The sequence below is a fragment of the Coffea arabica genome, chromosome 3e (genome assembly GCF_036785885.1).
Source record: "Coffea arabica cultivar ET-39 chromosome 3e, Coffea Arabica ET-39 HiFi, whole genome shotgun sequence".
Classification (NCBI taxonomy): domain Eukaryota; kingdom Viridiplantae; phylum Streptophyta; class Magnoliopsida; order Gentianales; family Rubiaceae; genus Coffea; species Coffea arabica.
Window position 1 is genome coordinate 5,365,947 of NC_092315.1, and position 21,547 is coordinate 5,387,493.

The 21,547-nt window shown below is 38.2% G+C and overlaps 4 protein-coding genes across 5 annotated transcripts; 1 reads left to right on the forward strand and 3 right to left on the reverse strand.

Moving 5' to 3' along the window:
- Positions 1 to 1,020: 1,020 nt before the first annotated feature.
- Positions 1,021 to 2,277, reverse strand: LOC113736771 (acid phosphatase 1-like). Its single transcript, XM_027263868.2, has 3 exons — positions 1,846 to 2,277; positions 1,559 to 1,768; positions 1,021 to 1,437 (listed from the first exon to the last, which is right to left on the reverse strand). The coding sequence occupies exons 1-3, from the start codon at positions 2,265 to 2,267 to the stop codon at positions 1,254 to 1,256; spliced, it is 816 nt and encodes a 271-aa protein (XP_027119669.1). The 5' UTR covers positions 2,268 to 2,277; the 3' UTR covers positions 1,021 to 1,253.
- A 1,688-nt stretch (positions 2,278 to 3,965) lies between these two features.
- Positions 3,966 to 8,007, reverse strand: LOC113736212 (large ribosomal subunit protein uL14). Its single transcript, XM_027263069.2, has 4 exons — positions 7,819 to 8,007; positions 7,457 to 7,741; positions 4,633 to 4,674; positions 3,966 to 4,315 (listed from the first exon to the last, which is right to left on the reverse strand). The coding sequence occupies exons 1-4, from the start codon at positions 7,829 to 7,831 to the stop codon at positions 4,233 to 4,235; spliced, it is 423 nt and encodes a 140-aa protein (XP_027118870.1). The 5' UTR covers positions 7,832 to 8,007; the 3' UTR covers positions 3,966 to 4,232.
- A 2,550-nt stretch (positions 8,008 to 10,557) lies between these two features.
- LOC113736211 (uncharacterized) lies at positions 10,558 to 13,493 on the reverse strand. Of its 2 annotated transcripts, none has more exons than XM_027263068.2 (2): positions 13,000 to 13,493; positions 10,558 to 12,415 (listed from the first exon to the last, which is right to left on the reverse strand). In XM_027263068.2, the coding sequence occupies exon 2, from the start codon at positions 12,326 to 12,328 to the stop codon at positions 11,111 to 11,113; it is 1,218 nt and encodes a 405-aa protein (XP_027118869.1). In that variant the 5' UTR covers positions 12,329 to 12,415; positions 13,000 to 13,493; the 3' UTR covers positions 10,558 to 11,110. The 2 variants fall into 2 exon arrangements, with proteins under 2 accessions (XP_027118869.1, XP_027118868.1); XM_027263067.2 differs by having other exon boundaries at positions 10,558 to 12,382; positions 13,000 to 13,492.
- Positions 13,494 to 14,002: 509 nt separating this feature from the next.
- On the forward strand, positions 14,003 to 16,041 carry LOC113737944 (uncharacterized). The gene is made up of 3 exons (XM_027265079.2): positions 14,003 to 14,096; positions 14,211 to 14,954; positions 15,023 to 16,041. Exons 1-3 carry the CDS (start codon positions 14,003 to 14,005, stop codon positions 16,039 to 16,041), a joined length of 1,857 nt encoding a protein of 618 aa, XP_027120880.2.
- The last annotated feature ends 5,506 nt before the right edge of the window (positions 16,042 to 21,547 follow it).

The following is a 21,547-nucleotide window of genomic DNA, read 5'->3' on the forward strand; positions in this document are numbered from 1 at the left end:
ATGAAACTGGAAGCTGAATATGTACTATTTGCCTAGTGATTGCCCTTGCTGTATCTGGGCAGTGAAATGCAGTCAACTAGCATATATATGATCCTCGCAAGAAACTCTAGCACATAAGCTGAGACAAAACTGTGAGCCCATTTGTTGGAACTAATTATTATGGCATCCAAGACATAAAACCAAAATTGGCTCGTGAAAGGTTTACTACATGCAAATAAAGAATCTCGTAAATTAATTGTTGGAGGGTAAATTGAGTATCTTTTAACAAAACAATGCTCCAAAAAGTCACTTAAATAGGAGCAGAAGCATCTAATTAATTAATAGTGTCTCCAACACTGTCATCTAGACTAGTAGATCAATTTCTAGGAAAGCAGACTGTTTCTCATTAACACCGGCCGCAACATGGATGACTTTGCATATGCTTTCAAAGTAGATACTTCAGCTGGTTTTTACCCCGGACTCTGCATGGGACTTATTTGAGTTTGTCAAAATTGTAGCCCATTATCTTAAATACATTTAAATACTAATTAAATAATTGGCGAATTTCAAACTCAAATACTTATCAAATAATTCAAACGGCTTATAAGAATTTGAGTGGATTAAAAAAATCTTTTGTCGAATCCTTCTATTCAAATGAAGTTGGGAATGGATAATCAAGGGATATTTGGTAGAGAATCCCTTGTTTGTTTAGATGAAACGACAAGCAGATTCATTGAATTGCCCAAGCTGCAGTTATATAGAATTATATAGACACAAAAGGGGGTGGCATATATGATTATACCCAAAGTAGATCAATTATTCAAGAAGATTCGACAAAGTAATACTCTGAAAGGCAATTTGCAAGTTGTGTACTCTGAAATATGCTTGAATCTCTCAGTACTGTTTTTTCTTTTACTTCTTTTTTTTTTTTAACTCTTTTTGGTCGGTTCATTTCCTTCAGGTATTACTTTTTTGTGGTGCAAGATTGATTGATTTAATTACATAATTTGCGTGATTGGCAAATAATTTGCAAGCAACGGCTAATGAACTTAAGATCCTTATTTAAGCTTTTTGAAGGGGAAATAACTGATAGCACAAGAGCTGAGGTCCACGAGCAGAATTTTATTCTTCAGGGACCATTTCTATAACCGGGGATGACAAAATATGCTAGGACACGACAAGCTTGATTGTTAGGAAAATATCAAATGCAACTAGGACTGTAAATATTAAGCAGAAAAGATGACTCTTCTTGAGTACGAGGACTGTTGTGATTTTTAGGCACTATAATACAAAGGATTTGGAAGTTTAAATGTTCTATTTGCACTTGGAAGCCCCTCAATGCTGCTCCATTGGTCACCAAGAATGCCCCAAATGCGATATCCCTTGCTGATCAATTGTTTCCTTACATCAGATTTGAATCCCTGGATGTCCTTGCATGCATGTGCATCATCAGCTCCCCTGCAACAATAGAGCAATGAGAATAATCTCAAAAGATAGGCAGGCACCATTTAGACCAGATGCACAGAATCATGTTTTAAAAGGATGCATATTGTGCTAGCAAAAGAAATCATATCCAGACCTTAATAAGAGAATATTCCAGCCAAAGAAGCCCTCATTGACAAGGTTGTCGACTGTGGCAGATCTGAGATGCTCCATCCTTGAAGAAACCAAAATGATCCGAACTCCTCGTGATTTAAGCTCATTGAAAAGCTTCAGAGAGTGCTGAAGAGCTGGTGCTTTGCCCTTGCTCATCCACTCTTCCAAAGAGGTCAAGTTCAACTTCTTTCCCCTATTAAAAACAATATATGGTAGGAATCAGGCTTAAAAGTGAATGAATAATAGAATCTTATAGCTGAAATGACTTACCCAAAACCATTTTTCTTGTAGTAAGGGACAGTGGACAAAAGAGTATCATCAATGTCAAAGATCCAAGCATCTGCGCCATCTTTCTTGAGATTGCAGCTGGTGCTGAGATAGACAATGGATTCATGAATAGTCCTCTCAGAATCCACCCTGTATTGAGTTGATGTCATGTATTTGCCCATGTATGAAACACATTCATCAGGCACAACATCAAAATCCCTGATGTTATGGAGCTCAACATTCATCCTCCAAGCCTCACAGTAGTTCTTCAAGGTGATTTGAAGTCCATCTTTCCCTTTCTCCTTGAGAATGTTGCAGTCTGCTGCAGCTGAGCCTAGCAGGAAGCAAAAGATAGCTAACAAAATGCCAACACTTCTTGCCATCCTTTTCCTCACAAAGGGTAGTCGGCAATCTACAACGGGCATCGATGGCTGTCTAATTTGTCCGGTTTAAATAGCTACTATATGTGGAACTGGTCAGCAATTTACACTAGGAGGTGCAAAGGACATGGAGCAGTGGGCATTAGTTGGCACATGGAGCTTCTTCTCCATTTTCAGCTTCACATGGCAAACAAGACACCTAATGTATTAAAATAAGGGATTACTCTATCCCAGTTAATCCATAAGATACTGCCCAAAAGTCTGCAACAAAAATACTAAAGATTGTCAAATGGTAATTAGAATCTATAAAACTGTCACTATGCTAGGAGGCTTAGCATGTCTCGGACAGTTGACTTTACGCTAGCATTGTCAAATGCGTTGGTCTTCATTTTTGGAAAGTTCCTCAAGTCTTCCACATTAGGACCGAGTTATAAAAGTCTTCCTCAAGTCTTTCTTAAAACGTCATAAAAGCATATCACATGGGCTCCATCGACTGACTTTCATTTAGGAGCCGCTGACTTTAGTTTGTCAACGTATTGGACGCCCATACAAAAAATGATCGGTTTGTTTGTCAACGTATTACTACCATTTATTGATCAGAATTGTCTGCAGCAGCAGCAGCAGCGCCTGCATCCGTGCTGGAGGAACATTAATAGATAGATTTTCTTTATTATCCCGAGGAACTTTAAAATATTAAATCGATTATTTGGACGTGATCAATCTGACCAATCTCAATAGTCTAAATCGAGTATTGTTGCAACCATAACCGGCTAATAAAATTTCGTTTTTTAACCAGCTAATAGAAATTCCTTCAGCAACAAAGGTTTTCTGGGTTGCCAAAAAGTATTGCAGGGTTAGCCGGCAAGACATTGGCTAAAGCCATATGTGCAATTAGTTCTATGTAAATTGAGTTTTGCGACAGTATCAAATTTTCTCACTTTTCCATCAGCCATTTCCACAGCTATGCTTTAACTCAGTCGTGGATGGATGAACAGAAATAACAATTGGAAGCGCATTCAACAACAAAAGTGTAGCACTTGGATACATCAATATACAAAGGGGATAACATATAAGTTATTTCTTCTGTCTTGCTGCCTAGCCTACACTATTTTTAGGGATAACATGCACACTGTTCTTCTGGACCAAAAAAAACCACTCTCCCCGTTGAATTACTATTTTTAGAAGTTTTTATAAAAAAAAATATTGTAATAATTTGATGTATGCGAGATTAAAAAAATAATTTAAAAAATATGTTCATAAAAACGTAAAAAATTTTCCACAGAAAATCACAATCCAAACAAGGAAAATGCAATTCTAATTCTGCCCCCAAAGAATGATGGTCAAGATAAATGGTACCATTATGAGTAATTCTCAAAGAATATTCCGGGTGCAAATGGAAAACAGTAAGAGACACTAACTACTATTACCAATTTCAGATTCAACTCCATGCTTACTCGCAAGTAATAACTAGAAGAATAGAAAAGTCAACTGAACTGCCTGCAGTTCTTTCAGGGAGACAAGTTTACAAGCAAAATGTGCGTGAAACTCTTTAATGGAATCAATACGATTTCTGATTATTAACTCAACAAGTCTGCCTTGTGCATGGGCAACAGATTTAAAAAAAAAAAAACAAATCACCACCACCCAAAACTTTCTACATTTGAGCTGATCCTAAGATCTTTGTCGTATGAGATCTCCAATTAGTGAAACAGATCCAAAGCAAAAAAGGAAATGAGAAGCAAATCCTCTGAATCACCACTTCTATATAATACTACCAGTTTTAAATTCCTTCCAAATTCACAGCTAGACTTTTTGTTTTGCAAACCATGGGAATGCCTGTTCAGACAAAAGGGAACTGAACAATATTTAAAAACAAAAAAAAAAGGAAAAATACTTGAGCTAAAGAGCTTCAAGTTTCAGCAAAGCCAACTGCCATTCACACACAAAAAATATCATACAAAATCTCGTACTTGTCAAAGTTTAACTAAAAGTGACAAGGCAGACCAAATCTCAAACAATGGCATTAGCAGCACTAGCAATCCTGGGCCACAGATCAGCACACTCCTTCCCTATCGGACCAGTAATAGCAGACCCTAAAGAAGACAATAGTTAGCATGTAAGACATGAGAACAAAGAGCACAAAAAATAAAATAAAATAAAAAATAAGAAGAAGTTTGAAACATCGAAAAAGAATATAAAATGAAATGCAAGAATGAATTTTGATAATTATGAGAGCTTCTAATAAGCAAATCTTGCTGGTCCACAATGACATTTAAGTGGAAATTAATAAGGAAATTAGCTAACACTTGCTATTACCGTCCATTGCTTGGTCAAGTGCAACAAGATTCAAAATACTTGTATTTAAGCATGCATTCGCACATAATCACCATGGTTTGAGCAAATTGTATACCTTTCATTTCACCTTTAGGATTCACAATGACACCCGCATTATCTGCATAAAGACAAACAACTCAGGTATCAAACATTGATCAAATGAAAAAAGATATCCCAAATCCCTGCGCATGATCCCCAAGCAAACAACAGACAATATGAATACTAGTCCAAGTATTAACATAAAACAAGGGAATGCAAAGAAAAACAACTATGAGCTCATGCGCTCCCCGTGGAGGTAATTCTATAAAGGTCATTCCTAGAACACCAAAAAAAAAAGAAGAAGAAAATGTCAACTATAAGCTTCTACTTAAGTTGCAATCAATGGTATAAATAAGACTTGGTGGATAATGATGATAATATATGTATCATGCAGCCCTTAACCTTGAGAAACATTTAAGGGTAATTCACACTTATGCTATTTGCAACTATTTTTTCAAAAAAATAAAATTTTCAAAAATATGTAGAACCAATTCAGAGTTGATTATACATTGGTTAGCAGTTTTCAATAACACACCCCAGATAAATTGTCTGCATTGCTATGCATATTTCAGGCAGAAGATTACACAAGCACACATCTGACCTGTTATTGTAGATTGACATTGTAATTTAACAAATTATATGTAGAAGCTCTTGCTAAAAATGTAGGGCTCCAATGGAGCAGATTTGAGCTTTAAAAAGCTATATCACATCTGCAACGAGGGGCACCTTTGCTTTTCCAGACGTGTAACTGTATCAACCACAGAACATGAAGGTGGATACCTGACTAATGTCTGGTGTTATCTAGTTACCAGCTATTAGTAAAGAGATGGAAAAACCACTATACACAGGTACAGAAACATGTAAAATAGATAGCTGAACTGACAAAATGTTCTCAGCTGTAAATCTCTGAACATGATAACTATGATAAGCAAGTAGTCGGATGAACCCAAATATCATGGGTATTGATCACAAACAAAGACCATAATAATACAATGATAATGCTTCAACCCAAATAGATCCATAAACCATCTTCAGCCAAAACAAAGAAGCAACAGATATGGAACGGATGCCAGGTAGCAGGACCCTCCTTAGACAAAAGGATAATGAATACTTGCATAGACACATCTGACTAATTTGTTTATCTACAAAGATGCAATACTGCTGTGTATTGCATTTAGGGCCCATATGGAGCAGATGTATGCTTAAGAGGTTTTAATACATCCGTAACGATAGGCACACTCCCTTTTCCAGACTTGTAACTGTATTAACCACTAAATGTATGTTAATACCTGACTAAGACTGGGAAGGTCATCCAAGTACAATAGGAGATTCAGCATCCAAACAAAATAAATGTAAAAACACACTTTATCCATCCCACTACAATGAATGAAAATTCTGGTTAACTATTAGACCCTTGCATGTTATAACCTGTCATTTATTGCAGCTATCCATCTAAGAGCTGGAAGATATGAACAATCTGTGAGTAGCAGTAATACTTAACCATCTATGAGAAGAAATGTATCGAATTGCGAAAAGTGAGATCTCATAAGGAAAATCCCGCTCGATATAAATTCGACAATATCATTTCATTTGGCTGGACTAAGGAAGCATCATATCTTGTTACATTCATAGGCTACAAAAGTAACATGGCTTATGATGCATCAAGACAAACCCTAGCCAGCGAAAGCTAGTTTTGGCGTATCTCCTTCTAAGCCTAAATTAAAACAAGTTTTCCCCAGTCAACATCCTTAAGAGTTAATTTAAAACCATAGTCTGCAAGACACATTGAGTTTGTTTGGATAAGAATTTATTTGGATGATTTGTTTGTTCCAGTTACTGTAGCACTTTTTGTGATATGATGTATGTGAGATAAAAAGGTAATTGAAAATTGTGTGTATGATGCAAGCAAAACAAAATCTGAAATTTTTATTCCAAATTTTTGTTGTCCAAACAAACTCATTATTAGCTGGACTTTAAACAATCAACACAAGTCTCCTAAGTACCACCTAACAGCAAAGAAGACCCCCGCAGAAAGAGATAGCCATAAAAAAGAGAAGCTCAAAAAAGCACAAGACAAGTAAGTAAACAACTCTCCGAAGTACACCCCAGAGCTAAACAAATAGTCATAAACATACAACTCACTCAAGCAGCACTGAAGGACTAAGCCAAAAGAATTTTGTGAAAATGGGAAGCAAAAAAGAGATTCAAATAATGTGATAGAAATGTATCAACCTTGACAGAGCATGGTTCAACATGATTAAAACCCACTCGATCTTATGACTGACATTCATTTTACTGTAGCTGGTCTCAGGAAGCATCACGTCATGTGCACATAACACTCAAATGTTCTTGAGAAATCCACACATCAAGATGCTGCTTAGCCAGCCATCACTTCTGCACACCAAGTAATGACTTACCTAAGAACATCTCCTTTCCTCTCATGACTTGCGTTGTCTCAGTACAATCAGATGAGTACTTTCAAATTAAAAAATTAAAGAAAAAATCAAATTCCAGCAGTGTTGTAAAACAATCTTATACAAACAACCAAGACCAAACAATATATTCTTTAAAGCCCAACGACAAATGATTGAAACAATTATCCTAGATACACTTATGCCTTAAATAGACCGAGAGCTGACAAAGAAGGCTCTTTTGACAAGTCAATATCCACTGAACCGCTAATGACATAAAAAACACCCAAAACATCAAAAACATAGTAATTAATCAATGACCCAACTAACAGACAATGCATATCATTCCTGAAATCTAACATCTAACTCAACTTATGCGACCTCAGCAAATGAATAAAAAAGGAGAAACCCAGAATCTTTACGAATAATGCAAAGGGTAAAAGAAATGACCTTCAAAATACATATAAACCCCGTCCTTTCGGCGCCATGGTTTCCTCTGCCTCACGATGACAGCTGGCATAACCTTCTTTCTCAAATCAGGCTTCCCCTTTTTCACAGTAGCCATCACCATATCTCCAACACAAGCCGACGGCAGCCGATTGAGCCGGCCCTTAATCCCTTTCACCGATATAATGTAAAGATTCTTAGCTCCTGTGTTGTCGGCGCAGTTCACCGTTGCCGCCACCGGTAAACCCAGCGACATCCGGAACTTGTTCCCCGCCGACCCACCTCGCCCTAACCACAAAACATTAAACCAAATACAAAATCAAAAAAGAAAGGGAAAATGGAAGGGACGGAGCAATTGAATGTACCTCGCTTCGACATTGTTGTCAAGTGTTTCGAGTCTGGACGAATTACGGTTCTCCTTCGGTGCCCAGGTACATATGCATATATATAGAGAGATGTCTGCAGCTGTTGTAGAGCAGGGAGTAAATTAGGGTTTTAAGAGTCTTAGATAGCATTTCACGCTTTTCTTTCCAGGGCTCCGTAAAGCACACCAGAAAGCGTGGTACACAGGTTTGCTAATTGCTATATCAATGAAATTTGGGCTGGAGACCGTTTTGAGCTTCCCTCCTTGAGCCCAAAACCAGATTGGGCTATAACTTCAGTGCTGAGCCCAAAGCACATGATTTTTTGGTGTTGAAACTTGAAAGAACTACTTTTATTCTTTCTATTTTGAGAGAGATGTCACGTAGTTTTTTTTTTTTTTTTTTTTTGGGGGGGTTCCTTTCTCAAAGTGTCACTTGTTCACATAGTTGATTGATAAATGAAAACGGGAAAAATGATAATTTTTTGAGTGGCTATTTGAGTTTCTTGCTCGTGTTATCTTGATTTCTCGTGCTTAAGAAAAAAAACAAAATTTTAAGGCCCATCTAGTTCTTAAATCTCAATTCTGAAGCTTTGCATTCTCCAACTTTCTTTTTCTTTGATGTGTTCAGCATCTATGGAATGGTTTCGGAGGAGGATATCTCTTGAAACGCACTCTTCTGTCCTGCAAGGGTGAAATCCAGTGATTCCTTTGAGATTAGAGTACAAAGATCCAGCAACTTTTGTTTAGGTTTCATGTGCTTCAATAGCATGATGACTAAGGCAACAATGGCATTAAAATGAATCTGGTTTCACGGGCATATGAATTTGGAAAAAATCCAAGTTGCAGAAGTTCTGAAACAAGAAAATTTTGAGAAAGGAAAACCACTACTAAACAGGTCATGCAATGAAAACCAGACTGACATGGCCAAGCCTATGGCCTCAGGCTCCTCAGACATCTTTCTAAAAGAAGAATCCATGAGAACAGCAGTGAATGTGTAACATCATGAATTGGTTCAGATGTTTAATGTGGTAGAACACATTTGAAAAGAAGTGGTGAGATCTAAACCATCTCTTGAAAAGGAGTAGCTATGATTTTTGGTTCAGTATCTAAACAAATAATAGTGCCTTCGCATCAAACTCGATAGAGAATCAATGGGAGAATCAATGGAAGCTATAAAGTACAAGCTTCAGCTTACAGAGAAAATTTCTACAGTTATGTAGTATACACTTTGTACAAGTTGTAATACTTACTGGTCCACAATGTGTGTAGAACATCTATAAAAGTAAAACTACTAAAACATCTATGCCTCGATAGCTTGTTTGGATCTTATGTTTAAGCATGAAAACACACACACATTTAGGATACAAAATCCAACTAAGAAGCTAAGATCTGCATGTAATAATGGAAATCAAACACCTAGACTTCTTTAGACGCTTTATCTGATTTAGATATTAATAATCAACTTCAAATCCATCTACGTTTCTCTAGCTTTGATATCTAGAAGTCAGCAAAACTGGTTGCTTAAATCAGCAAAATGCTTAGTACAAGCTGACAAGAATACCAGAAAGAACAGAGCTGAATCATGGAACACAAGCCAAATGAAGCATGCACAAAGATCAGAATAGTGGAAGCAGGGCAAGTATAAATAGGAATCTCGGAGCCTGAACCTGTAATTTGTTTAGTTGTTATGGATTGGAAGTTGAACATTTTGTTTCAACTACACTTTGAAATTCAAAAACAGTAAAGAAAGAGACACTTCGAACTTCTAGGTAATACAAGCAGAGTTATGTGAATGCATACAGTAAATTGAAAATAAGCAGAGAAAATAAGCAGAGTTACGTGATAATGTTGAAGTACAGTAGTCAGAATATGAAGCTTTTGCACGCTTAAATTAACTCCAGACCTATACCTTGCCAAATTCCATGTAGATACAAGAAAACAGTCATCTAAACTGTCCACCTCATTATATTCAAGATGATTACCTAAAATAAGAATAAGATCATAAAACTAACGAAAAATGAATCAAATTACATAAATTAAGCTGTAAAACACAATCTTAAAACAAATTCACCTCAACAGCAATTAGTTCCCTGTGCTTTTCACAAATGAAGTATTATGGCATCAAACCACAGAATGAAACTAAGAAAACTCAATGAACACACACACATACACACACACCCCCCCCCCCCCCAAAAAAAAAAAAGAGCCCACAACTAAACACAAAAATAAACAAGATAAAAGAACCATCTAGAGACCTTTCAGTTCAAGAATCCTAAATCCAAGTAAAATCTCTTTCCATAGTACTAAGCTGATATACTTCATCAAGAAAAAGAAGCAACATTGCCTAAAAAAGACGCAGCAAAAGCACAAAGAGAGGCAATCTTGGATACTGGAAAGCACCACAAAAACATATCATGGAGGCAAACAACTGAAATTTAAAGAAGAAGGAGATCAGAAAACTGACCCTCATTATACTCCATTCCCTGGTAAACAGGAACTTCACACCATTGCAAACAATAACTACTGATTGAGAAAAGCTTCAGTCGAGAGAGTGAGAGAATGAGGGGTCCTTGAGCTTAGAATCTTAGCAGGGAGTAGAATCAAGTCCTTAGTATAGTATGTACTCAATGTTCGAAGCTACAAATTCAATTAACACTATGTAGGTAGAAAAAAATTAAAAAAAATTGCTATGTAGTAGAAAAAAATAAAAAATAAAACTCAGCAGCGCTTGGTCTCCGTGGAATAAATTGCCGAGAGAGAGAGAGCAAAATTTACTAGTGTGAAATATAATTGCTAAACAACGTAGAAAAGGCCTACTGCCATTAGATGATGAATTCTGAAAATCGAAGACTCATCATGGTCAGCGCCAGCCTCGTGGCATTTGTAGGTTTCTCTGGCTATAGAGAGAGAAGCAAACGAATTTACAATAGTACAATACACTTGCTGAACAACATACAACAGGCCCTAATGTGACTGGCTGATAGATCCCAATAAACTGAAGTCTCCTCTTACCCAGCTCCAGCCTCAGTTAGAAAGATCAGTGCCGCAGCTTACCTCTTTAACAAAACATTTCTCCATAAAATGGCTAATGCATAATCAAAGGCCCTTAAATCTTTTCAAAATTAAGATTAGACTTACAATATCTCCAATGGATGGATAACATGGAAGCAACCTCTGCATGCAACAACAGGAAGAATATGAACCATGTCTCTTTCCTTCCCAAAAATTAATGGGCATTATTCTTCAGCAACAAACACAGTCAGTGTTCTTTTGGGATGCAGTAAGATCACCTCTCATGGCTTTCCCTGGTTGTAGTAGGAAAGAATGCCATAGTACATTTGCATAAAACCAAATGCTAACGTCAAAATAGAGGAAATAATAAACATCCATTTTAGCGGCTTTCGCCACTGCCAGGGTCGATTTCCTACTATTTCTCTTTTAATAGAGTGCATATTGCCAGATGAAACCAAGACATCCAAAGTTCCTAGAAGTCCTAGTAAGTCTGTTGACTGTCCTTGAACAACTTCTTCAGACTCAAGGACTTCCCTATCTTGTGTTGTATGAATCAGCTCACGAATAAACTTAAAGAAAGTAATTACCTCAGGTTCAACCCCTTGAGGTTCCTGAGCTATCTCATACTTTAAAAGACACCTTAATAAGAGCCCTGTGTGTCTGTCAACCCTCAATACAGGCAAGTATAAAACAGCCCCAAAAGCATTGGACTCATAACGCATCCCTCTAATCCCCAAATCTCCTTCTAGCTTTCGTATTTTAACACCATGTTTGCATAACTTGGTCGCAGTACCAATGTCCCCTATGTCATCATCCTTTTTTGCAACACCTATGTTTGAGCGACCTTCTGGACCAAGCATGATGGATTGTAGGCAATGGATTAAGTCCATTGGTTTTGAATTCTGATCAACAATCAAGAACTTGTGTAAGGTTCTTTTTCCCAATTCCAGTGGCTGCTTACATTTAAGTGTTTGTTTAAGTACTTTAAAGAAACTAAGATCCATAAGTTTCTCAAGCACTATGAAAGGGATTTGATTTCCAACAAAGAACATGGACTCTAGCCACATGCCCATGTATTCAGTGACGCATCCTGTGCCAAAAACAAGATCGTTCTCCGGGAACTTTAGTTTTGCACCAAGAATTGAGAATGACAACAGGAGAAAAAAGCAGCCGTCTACTACCATTATCTCTTGGACCACATCCGATGTCAAACCATCCAGCACATCATCAGCATAAGCAGCCCTTACTTGGGTTTCAATATCTCCTATTGCACCCATTATTGCTGATCGCAAACATTGCGAGTTGCATAGTACATGGACAAGAGCTTTCTCTTTAATACCCTCCTGAAATTTATCATAATTTGCCCTGTAGTTTGGACCAAGTACCCAAAGCTTTCCAAATTTTTTACCATGATAGTCTGGGTTATATACCAGAACCTTGCGCTGAGCTGCTGATGCTGGCTGAGCAATGTTCTGGTTTGGACTAGGGAGGCTTTGCATTGGGATGCAATGATTAACTCAAAATCTATGAATCAAAAAAATATAAACTTTTACCTGCAGTCATAATGATCAACCACATGTAAGTACCTGTGTGATTATATATTACCATCAAGCAATGAATTTAAAAAGTAAAGCAACCAAACTAGAGTATATTTTAGACTTTGAAAAGTAAATGAAATCACAGAAATCCAAATTTACACTGATTTTGGTTGGTAAGGACTTTCATCAAATAGAAACTTTAGAAGTCACGAACTCTCAGAGGAGGTTAAAAGAACCAAAACCACAGTAAATTTGACATAGACGAGGTCAACAAAAGGACTAACAAAGGTTAATTCCAACGATAAAAAGGTTCCTGATTAGTTTCAAGTAAAATCTTCACTATCAATCAGTATTTGTAGTCCGATCCACACGATTACAGCTCAAGCTTTGTGAACAAGCAATGAAGATTATATTACAGTCAAGCCCACAAAAATTACAGCAGAGTAAGCTGCCAAGAGAATCGCATTGGTTAACTCCAAACAATGGGGGATCTACAATGATATTCCATTTGGTCAACTAAAGGGAAATTAGAGACAGTAAATAGTAGTGAATAATCAACAAAATAATCAACAAATAACAAAGTCAGATGACGCTTGATCATTCATCATCAATAGAGATCCCTTGATGCTTACCGAAAAGGGACGATCTGTCTTAGATTATGAGAAGATTCCCACCAAAGAAATAATCCAGCAATAACAGCTTAAATGTGCGAAAGCTAAGATGAAATGAGGTACGTCTTTTTCTATTCTGAGAAAGAACGAGGATACTGCCAGGCAAATGCTTTGATCACTTTTCTACGTACTTTTGCTTCTGCCCCTGTCCCGAACCAGCGTTTTCAGGCCATGACACCGGTCCGGTTCCATAGTAAAGACGGAAGCCGGCTGAACCGGCCATTTCCGGTTTTCAAATTAGCTCTAAGTCTGTTTTTTTTTTTTTTTAATAGGTATTGAAAAAATACAGGATTCTGTTAGGCATCGAGTAATTGGGTCAGAAGTTAGGAAATTGGGTCAGCAATTTGGGTTAGTAATTGGGGAGATTAGGACACCGAACGGTATCATCCCAATTAATAAGGGTTCCATGGGAATTATGGCGGTGCAATTGTTAGTTAAGGCAGTTAGTAGCGTATTAGAGGAAAGGTAATAAAGGGGGTCCAGACATGTAGAGTTGGCAAGTAATAACAGAATTCAGTTGCTCCTTCTCATTCCTCTCTTTCTCCTCTGCTCACCTCCCTCTCTCGCACTCTCTCCTCATTCTTCCTTCTCTCCTTCAATAATCAGACCAAACTGGGAAATTTACCTCTCAGATCCTAACAATTGGTAATCAGAGTCTTAGATCCTTGGAGTACAATCAATTTCTATGGCAAAAGGTACGAGATTCCGAACCTTGGAAGATCAAGTGAAGCGACAAGAACTCCAACTCCAGGAATTGATGGAATCGCTGTTGTTCCATCAGTCGGAGCAGCAATAGCTCAAGGACAATTTGAAGAAAGAATTGGAAGAAAACAACAAAAAAATGGAGAATATGCTGACCGGAATGGAACAGAATTTCAGCAAATCCTTGGAACAGAAGTTCGGCGCACTCCTATCTAAAATGAACTCTACGCAGGACAAAAACACAGATAGAAAGGAAAGAATAATGGCGGATATGCCGCCACTCCTTCCTACACCCCCAAATCATCAGAGGTTGCGACCTGAAATAGAACAACAGAATGCCTGCAAACGAGATTGGGGTAAGTTCCAGCTTCCAAATCCACCAAAAATAGACTTACAATTGTTTACTGGGGACAATCCTAGAGAGTGGCTGTGAAAATGTGACAAATACTTTATGAACAACCAAATCCTAGATCGCCAAAAGGTAGAAATAATAGAAATGTACTTAGATGAGAAGGCTGATAAGTGGTTCCAAGGTGTTAAGCTTGGAAAACCTAAATTGAGTTGGGTAGAATTTGGAGATCTATTATGTAAGAGGTTTGCAGATAGCATATGTAAGGATGTGGTGGAGGAATTCAACAAATTAAGACAAGAAGGCAGTATAGAGGAATATCAGGAAAAATTTGAAGAGTTGAAACCGTTGATGTTGATTAAGATCAGGAACTTGGATGAGAACTACTTCATCTCCAACTTCATTAGTGGCTTAAAAGAAGAGATTAAACCAATGATTAGAATGCTAAAACCAGCTACATTGGTTGAGGCTTTTGAGTTGTCACAGTGGCAAGAGTACTCACTCAAAGTACAGAACAAACACTCCAAGGAAAACTTCAAACTATCTGGGGAGAATAGGTTTGGAATATCAAGAGGAAATACCTCAGCCTTAAGTAGCAATACTTATAGAGTTCCTGCCAATAATACTGTCAAAACCTCTAGGTTCAGTAACAGATTACAGGAGGACAGCGGAGAGCTGAAGAAAATTTCAGCACAGGAGCTACAATATAGGAGAAGTAAGGGACTCTGCTTTAAGTGTGGAGAGAAATATAGCATTGGCCACCAATGTGCATTAGGACACGTCAACTGCATGATACTAGAAGAAGAAGAAGATGCTGCTTTTGAGGATGCGATGGAGAACAAGATGAACAAACTGGTAACCCAGGGCAAACTATGGAAATGTCCTTGCATGCATTGTCGGATTCCTTGCAAAGGAAAACAATTACATTGACAGGAATACTAGATGGTGAGAAGGTTTTCATGCTGGTAGACACTGGTAGCTCTGATTGCTACATTAACAGTGAGAAAGTCATTGGGATGAATATTGACTACAAATGGGTTGAACAACCATTCTCTGTCATCATGGGAAATGGAACCACTGTGACTAGCAATGCTATCTGTCCAAATGTACACTGGAGAATCAACCAACATAACTTCAAATTCGATTTAAAGGTGATAGAGCTAGACCGATGGGACATAATATTAGGGGTAGATTGGATGACACATTTTAGTCCTATCACCTTTGATTTTCAGCAACTCAGGATATCACTGCACCATGAGGGAAGTGAGATTCACTTGCATGGACAAGCTGAGGACTGTGAGATGGACTTGATTAGAGGGAAGGATTTGAGGACGTTCATAGAATACAAAAGACAAATGTGCATGACCTTGAATTGTAAAGGTGAATCAGAAGGAAAAGAGGAAATTATCCCACAGAGAGTTAGGGAGCTACTCCAAGAATTTGAAGATGTGTTCCAGACTCCAAGCTCCCTACCTCCCAGCAGGAGTGTTGATCACGCCATTCATCTGAAACCAGATGCACAACCCTTCAAGTTGAAGCCATACAGGTATCCACACTGCCATAAGGAGGAAATAGAGAAACAGGTGACGGAAATGCTTCAGAAGGGGATAGTCAAGTACAATAACAGCCCGTTTGCATCCCCTATATTGTTGGTCAAAAAAAAAGAAGGAACTTGGCGTTTTTGTGTGGATTATAGAAGTTTGAATGAATTAACCATCAAAGATAGATTTCCCATACCTAATGTGGATGAATTATTAGATGAATTAGCTGGCTCAGTCTACAAAACAAAGCTGGGCCTCACGGCTGGATACCACCAGATTAGAGTCAAGTCTCAAGACACATTCAAGACAGCTTTCCAAACTCACTGTGGGTATTTTGAATTCCTAGTCATGTCATTTGGACTCACTAATGCACCAGCAACATTCCAGTCACTGATGAATCAAGTGTTTTAGCCATATTTGAGGAGATTTGTACTTATCTTTTTCGATGATATCTTGGTATACAGTCCTACCATGGATACACATGTTCAACATTTAAGAGTTGTATTTGAGATTCTGAGGAAGCATCAGCTCTATGTTAAGAAATCTAAGTGTGTCTTCGCTCAGAAGAAGGTTGACTACTTGGGACACACCATCACAAACAAGGGGGTCAGCATGGACTCTTCAAAGATCAGTAGCATTCTCCAATGGTCTTTATCTCAGTCAGTCAAAGAGCTGAGGGGCTTCCTTAGACTTACTGGCTACTACAGGAGGTTTATCAAACACTATGGCCTTGTGTGTAAGCCACTCACTGAACTGTTGAAGAAAGACAGCTTCAAATGGAACAATCAAGCACAGGATTCCTTTGAACACTTAAAGAAATTGATGTGCTCAGCTCCAGTTCTCCAATTACCAGGCTTTAATAAGTTCTTTGTTGTGGAGACTGATGCCAGTGGGGGAGGTATTGGAGCTGTCTTTATGCAAGAAGGACACCCCATTGCTTTTTTTGAGTAAAGCACTTTCAGTTAAGAACTTGGGACTTTCTGTTTATGAAAAAGAGCTTTTGGCTTTGGTGATGGCTGTTACCAAGTGGCGGCATTATTTGGTGGGCAATCATTTCATTATTAGAACAGATCACCAGTCCTTGAAGTACCTCTTGGATCAGAAACTGAACACTACTATACAGCATAAATGGATGACTAAGCTCCTAGGGTTGGATTATAAGATTGAGTATAAGAAGGGCGTTGACAACCAAGTGGCAGATGCTTTATCCAGAAGGCATGCAACTGTACACCAGGAAGAGCTTGGCTCTTGTTTGGCTATCATATCTGTTCAGCCTGGTTGGATGGAGGAATTACAGAAGAGCTATGAAGGTGATACACAAAGCCAAAACATTATGAGCCAGTTAATCCTGGATCCTAATTCACATGCTGACTACAACCTGCTGGATGGAATTCTTAAGTACCAGGGGAAGATATACGTAGGAGGTGCTAACAACATCCGAAGCAAACTAATCCAGACTTTACATGACTCAGCTATAGGGGGTCACTCGGGCCAAAGGAACTGCTGGCAGAAGCTCAAGTCCCTATTCTTTTGGCCTGGCATGAAGCAGGGGGTGATAGCATATGTACAGAGCTGTGATATTTGCCAGAAGAACAAAGCTGAGCATGTCCCTTATCCTGGATTGTTACAACCCATCCCTGTTCCTACGCAAGCTTGGTTTCACATTTCTATGAACTTTATTGAAAGGTTGCCCAAGTCACAGGGGTACGATACTATCCTAGTGGTGATTGACAAATTCACCAAATTTGGACATTTTATCCGGCTTACTCACCTTTTTACAGCTAAGTCCATTGCTCAAGTATTCCTGGACCACATCTACAGGTTGCATGGCTTGCCATACTCTATCATCACTGATAGGGATAAGGTATTCACCAGTGTGTTCTGGAAGGAAATTTTTAAGTTGGTGGGGATAGAACTGCACTACACCTTATCTTATCATCCTCAAACGGATGGTCAGAGTGAGAGGTTAAATCAATATGTGGAGAGCTACCTGAGATGCATGACAGGTGACCTTCCATCCCAGTGGAGCAAATGGCTCTCACTAGCGGAATGGTGGTACAATTCTACCTACCACTCTAGCTTGAACATGACTCCGTTTGAAGCCCTCTTCGGTTACAAGCCTACACCACTATCACTTGGGCCCTATTTGGATTCGATGGTGCCTGCAGTGACTGATATGGTCCAAGAGAGAAGCAGAATTTCAAGCTGCATCAAGGATCATCTTGCAAAGGCTCAGCAGAGGATGAAGCACTTTGCGGACCAGCACAGAACTGAGAGAAGCTTTGATAAGGGGGATTGGGTGTTTTTGAAGCTGCAACCATATAGACAACAATCTGTGGTAGTGAGGAAATGCCTTGGTTGCAAAGTACTATGGTCCATTCCAGATAGAAGAGAAAGTTGGAGCAGTTGCCTACAAGATCAAACTACCTCCAGACGCAAGAATTCATCCGGTGTTTCATGTTTTTCTGTTGAAAAAGAAGATTGGGCCACTTTAGTGAGCTCTCCTCAGTTGCCAGAGCTGGGTGAACGTAATCAGTGTCCACTAAAACCAGAGGTTATTTTGAAGAAAAGGGTCATCATGCGCGACGAGAGGCCTGTCATACAATTTCTGATGAAATGGAACCATTTGAGTTATGATGAAGCTTCATGGGAGGACAAGACATTCATTGAGAGTCAGTTTCCTGAGCTCCAGACTTGAGGACAAGTCTACCTTAATGGGGGAAGAATTGTTAGGCATCGGGTAATTGGGTCAGAAGTTAGGAAATTAGTTCAGCAATTTGGGTTAGTAATTGGGGAGATTAGGACACCGAACGGTGTCGTCCCAATTAATAAGGGTTCCATGGGAATTATGGCGGTGCAATTGTTAGTTAAGGCAGTTAGTAGCGTATTAGAGGAAAGGTAATAAAGGGGGCCCAGACATATAGAGTTGGCAAGTAATAACAGAATTCAGTTGCTCCTTCTCATTCCTCTCTTTCTCCTCTGCTCACCTCCCTCTCTCACACTCTCTCCTCATTCTTCCTTCTCTCCTTCAATAATCAGACCAAACTGGAAAATTTACCTCTCAGATCCTAACAGATTCTTTGCCGGTGGCAATAATCAATCTGCGGTTCTGCGCTGCGGAAGCGAAACATATCAGCCAACGCACCAACGCTTTGTGCGACCTCAATAACTAAAAGAGGAGGAACATACAAAATCTACGCACCGCATAAAATAGCAAGCCATATATTAGCAAGTGATGACAGACAAAGGGTTTGTTTGGCAAATGAGTTTTTGTCCAAGTTTGTCTCCTCCATTTTTTTAATAACTTTAACTATAATAATTTCAAAAAAAATTTAAATTATATACTTCAAAATATCTGAAACACACCAAAAAGATTTTTCTTCCTCCTTTCTTCTTCTTCCTCCCCCATATCAACCCATCACCACATTTGGCGTTGATCACCTCTTTCGCCGCCAACGCCAAACGCCGACCATCTCTTCCAGCGCTGGTGTCGGCAAAGGTAAGTTTTTTTTTTTTTATTCTCACTCTTCCTCTCCCTCTCCTCCTCACCAATTGCCGACTGTCGGCGCCGATAATTGTAGATTTTTTTTTTGCTTTTCCGCTCTCCTCATCTCTCTTTCTCCCCTCCTCCCCTCCCATCTCCCTTTCTTCTCCCCTATTTCCCGCCACCTCCCTCCCCCTCCCCTTTTCCCCGGCAATCTGACCGCACGACTAGATTTGACCGCGTGACCAGTAGATTTGACCACGTGACCAAATCTGGTCACACGGCCAGATAGTGCCACCAGATTGAGTCGAGTGATTTGCGAAGGGGAGGGGAGGAGAAAAGGAAGGGGGGAGAGGGAGAGAAAGAAAAAGAGAGGAAAAAGAAAAAAATAATAATACTGCAACTGCCAGCGCCTGTTGTCGGCGGAGGTTTGAGCGCCAGCGGCTGACAATTGGTGAGGTGAGGGAGAAGAAGCGGAGAGGAAAGAAAAGGAAAAAGAAAGAAAAAGAAAAGAAAAAGTTTTACAAATCTTACAAATTTTACTATAACTTCTACGGCTTGTCATCCTCTGTCCCCAGAACTACTCCTGTCCCTCTGTCCCCTTGTTACCATTGGCTGCCACGTGGATTCTTCCTTTTTGAAAGCAAGTGAGCCAAATTTGTAGAGTTAAAAATCATTTTTTGTCTTGCTAAACTGCAAAACCCCCTTTAATTACTTGGTTTAATTTATGCATTTTCTAAGTAGCCACCAGTACATTCTTCTCCATATTAGCCTCTTTGCGGGTAGGTCTAAACATATGTGCTTTTGCAAGCATGGAGAAATGAGAAGATTTGTTAAGGAGAAAGCATCAATAGCCATCAACAACCAAGTATTCTTCTGAATTTTTCTTTGGTCTTTTTATGTTAGATTTTCAAATGAACTTAGAGATAATGGGAATTTTGTTTTCGTACAAAAACGTAGCATTTGTCTGTAGAAATTTTAATTTGAAACGTAAAAAAATCTGATAGAGTGTTAATTTTGATTTCCCAATTATATGTATGGTAATATAGAAAATGTCTAAATGACTAAGTGAGCATACTTATCCATTGATGATGTACACAGTACACATTGAATCTATTTAAGTTTTTAAAAACGAAGACGGAAAAATTCGGCCATGATGTTAGTACAAAGGCATCCTAGTTTGCGAGGATGATAATGATTTACCCATTTCTATTATTCTGTGAGAAAGATAGAAAAATCCGTAAAACATCATTTATAGTGAATTTTTAAACTAATACCCATAAAACTCATTTATCAAACCGAACCAAAGTCTGAAGTGGTGATCTCTCATCCCACCAAAACTTAAAGTCTTTTTGGACTATTGGCCACCTCTTTTCTAATCAACCTTTTTAGTTAATGTGTTGATGGTTTCTTCCACCTTTTCTAGTTCAATATTTTGAAGCTTTCTTTTCTTTTCTTTTCTTTCTTGAGTGCAAGTTGAGTTTTTTTTTTGGCGCTTTATTTTCATTTGAAATTTTCTTTTCTTTGTTTTCAATATATTGCCTTTCTTTCTTTCATTTTTTTGGTGGATGGATTGAAAGCTTCTTTTCTTGATTTGCGATTTCTTTTTTGTTTACTTGAGGTTTTCATTTCTTTTTTATGGTTGGAGAAAATTATAATCCATCAATGTGAAATTTTATTATTTTTGTGGTTGGAAAAAATTATAGTGTCAATGTGAAATTTCATGCGTCTACAATTTTTTTTCAGGGGACTTAAAAGTTGTTTTTCTAATTTTGGGGAAGATAATGATTTTTGCTAATGGTTGATTGAAGATACTATAGAAGTGGCTAATGATTTATGCTAATGGATGATAATGGATGGGTGATCACTCTTTTTATCTTATTGCTTTCTTTTTCCTTTCCCTTTTTCCCTGCACTTTTCCTGATTTTTTCTCCTCACTTTTATTTTCTTCTAAAACTAGAAGAAAAAGATAAAAAGGAACAATAAGGCATGTCCCAATACATGTAGCAATGCCGGAACACCACGCCAATTGCAGCGAAATTCGTGGCCACATGACTACCGTGGTAGTAATAACAAAAGAGCAAATTATTTGGGTAGTCACCAAATTTTTCGAAAAAGTTGAGTTTTAACCAATCAATTATTAATAGTATATTTTCATTTATTAAATTATCAAAAGTATAAATTTTAGACCATTCCATTTGATTTCACTGTTAACTCTCTCAGATCTAATTATTAATAGTGTATCTTGTAAATTGTGTAGGCTCTTAGATTTGGTAGAATTAATGGTGGAATTAAACGGAATGGCCCACAATTTACATATTTGATCGTTTAATGGATAAAAATATATTATTAATAATTAAATGACCAAATTTTGACTATTCAAAAAGTCAATGGCTATCCGATTATTTTGCTCAATAACAAAATGAGCGATGA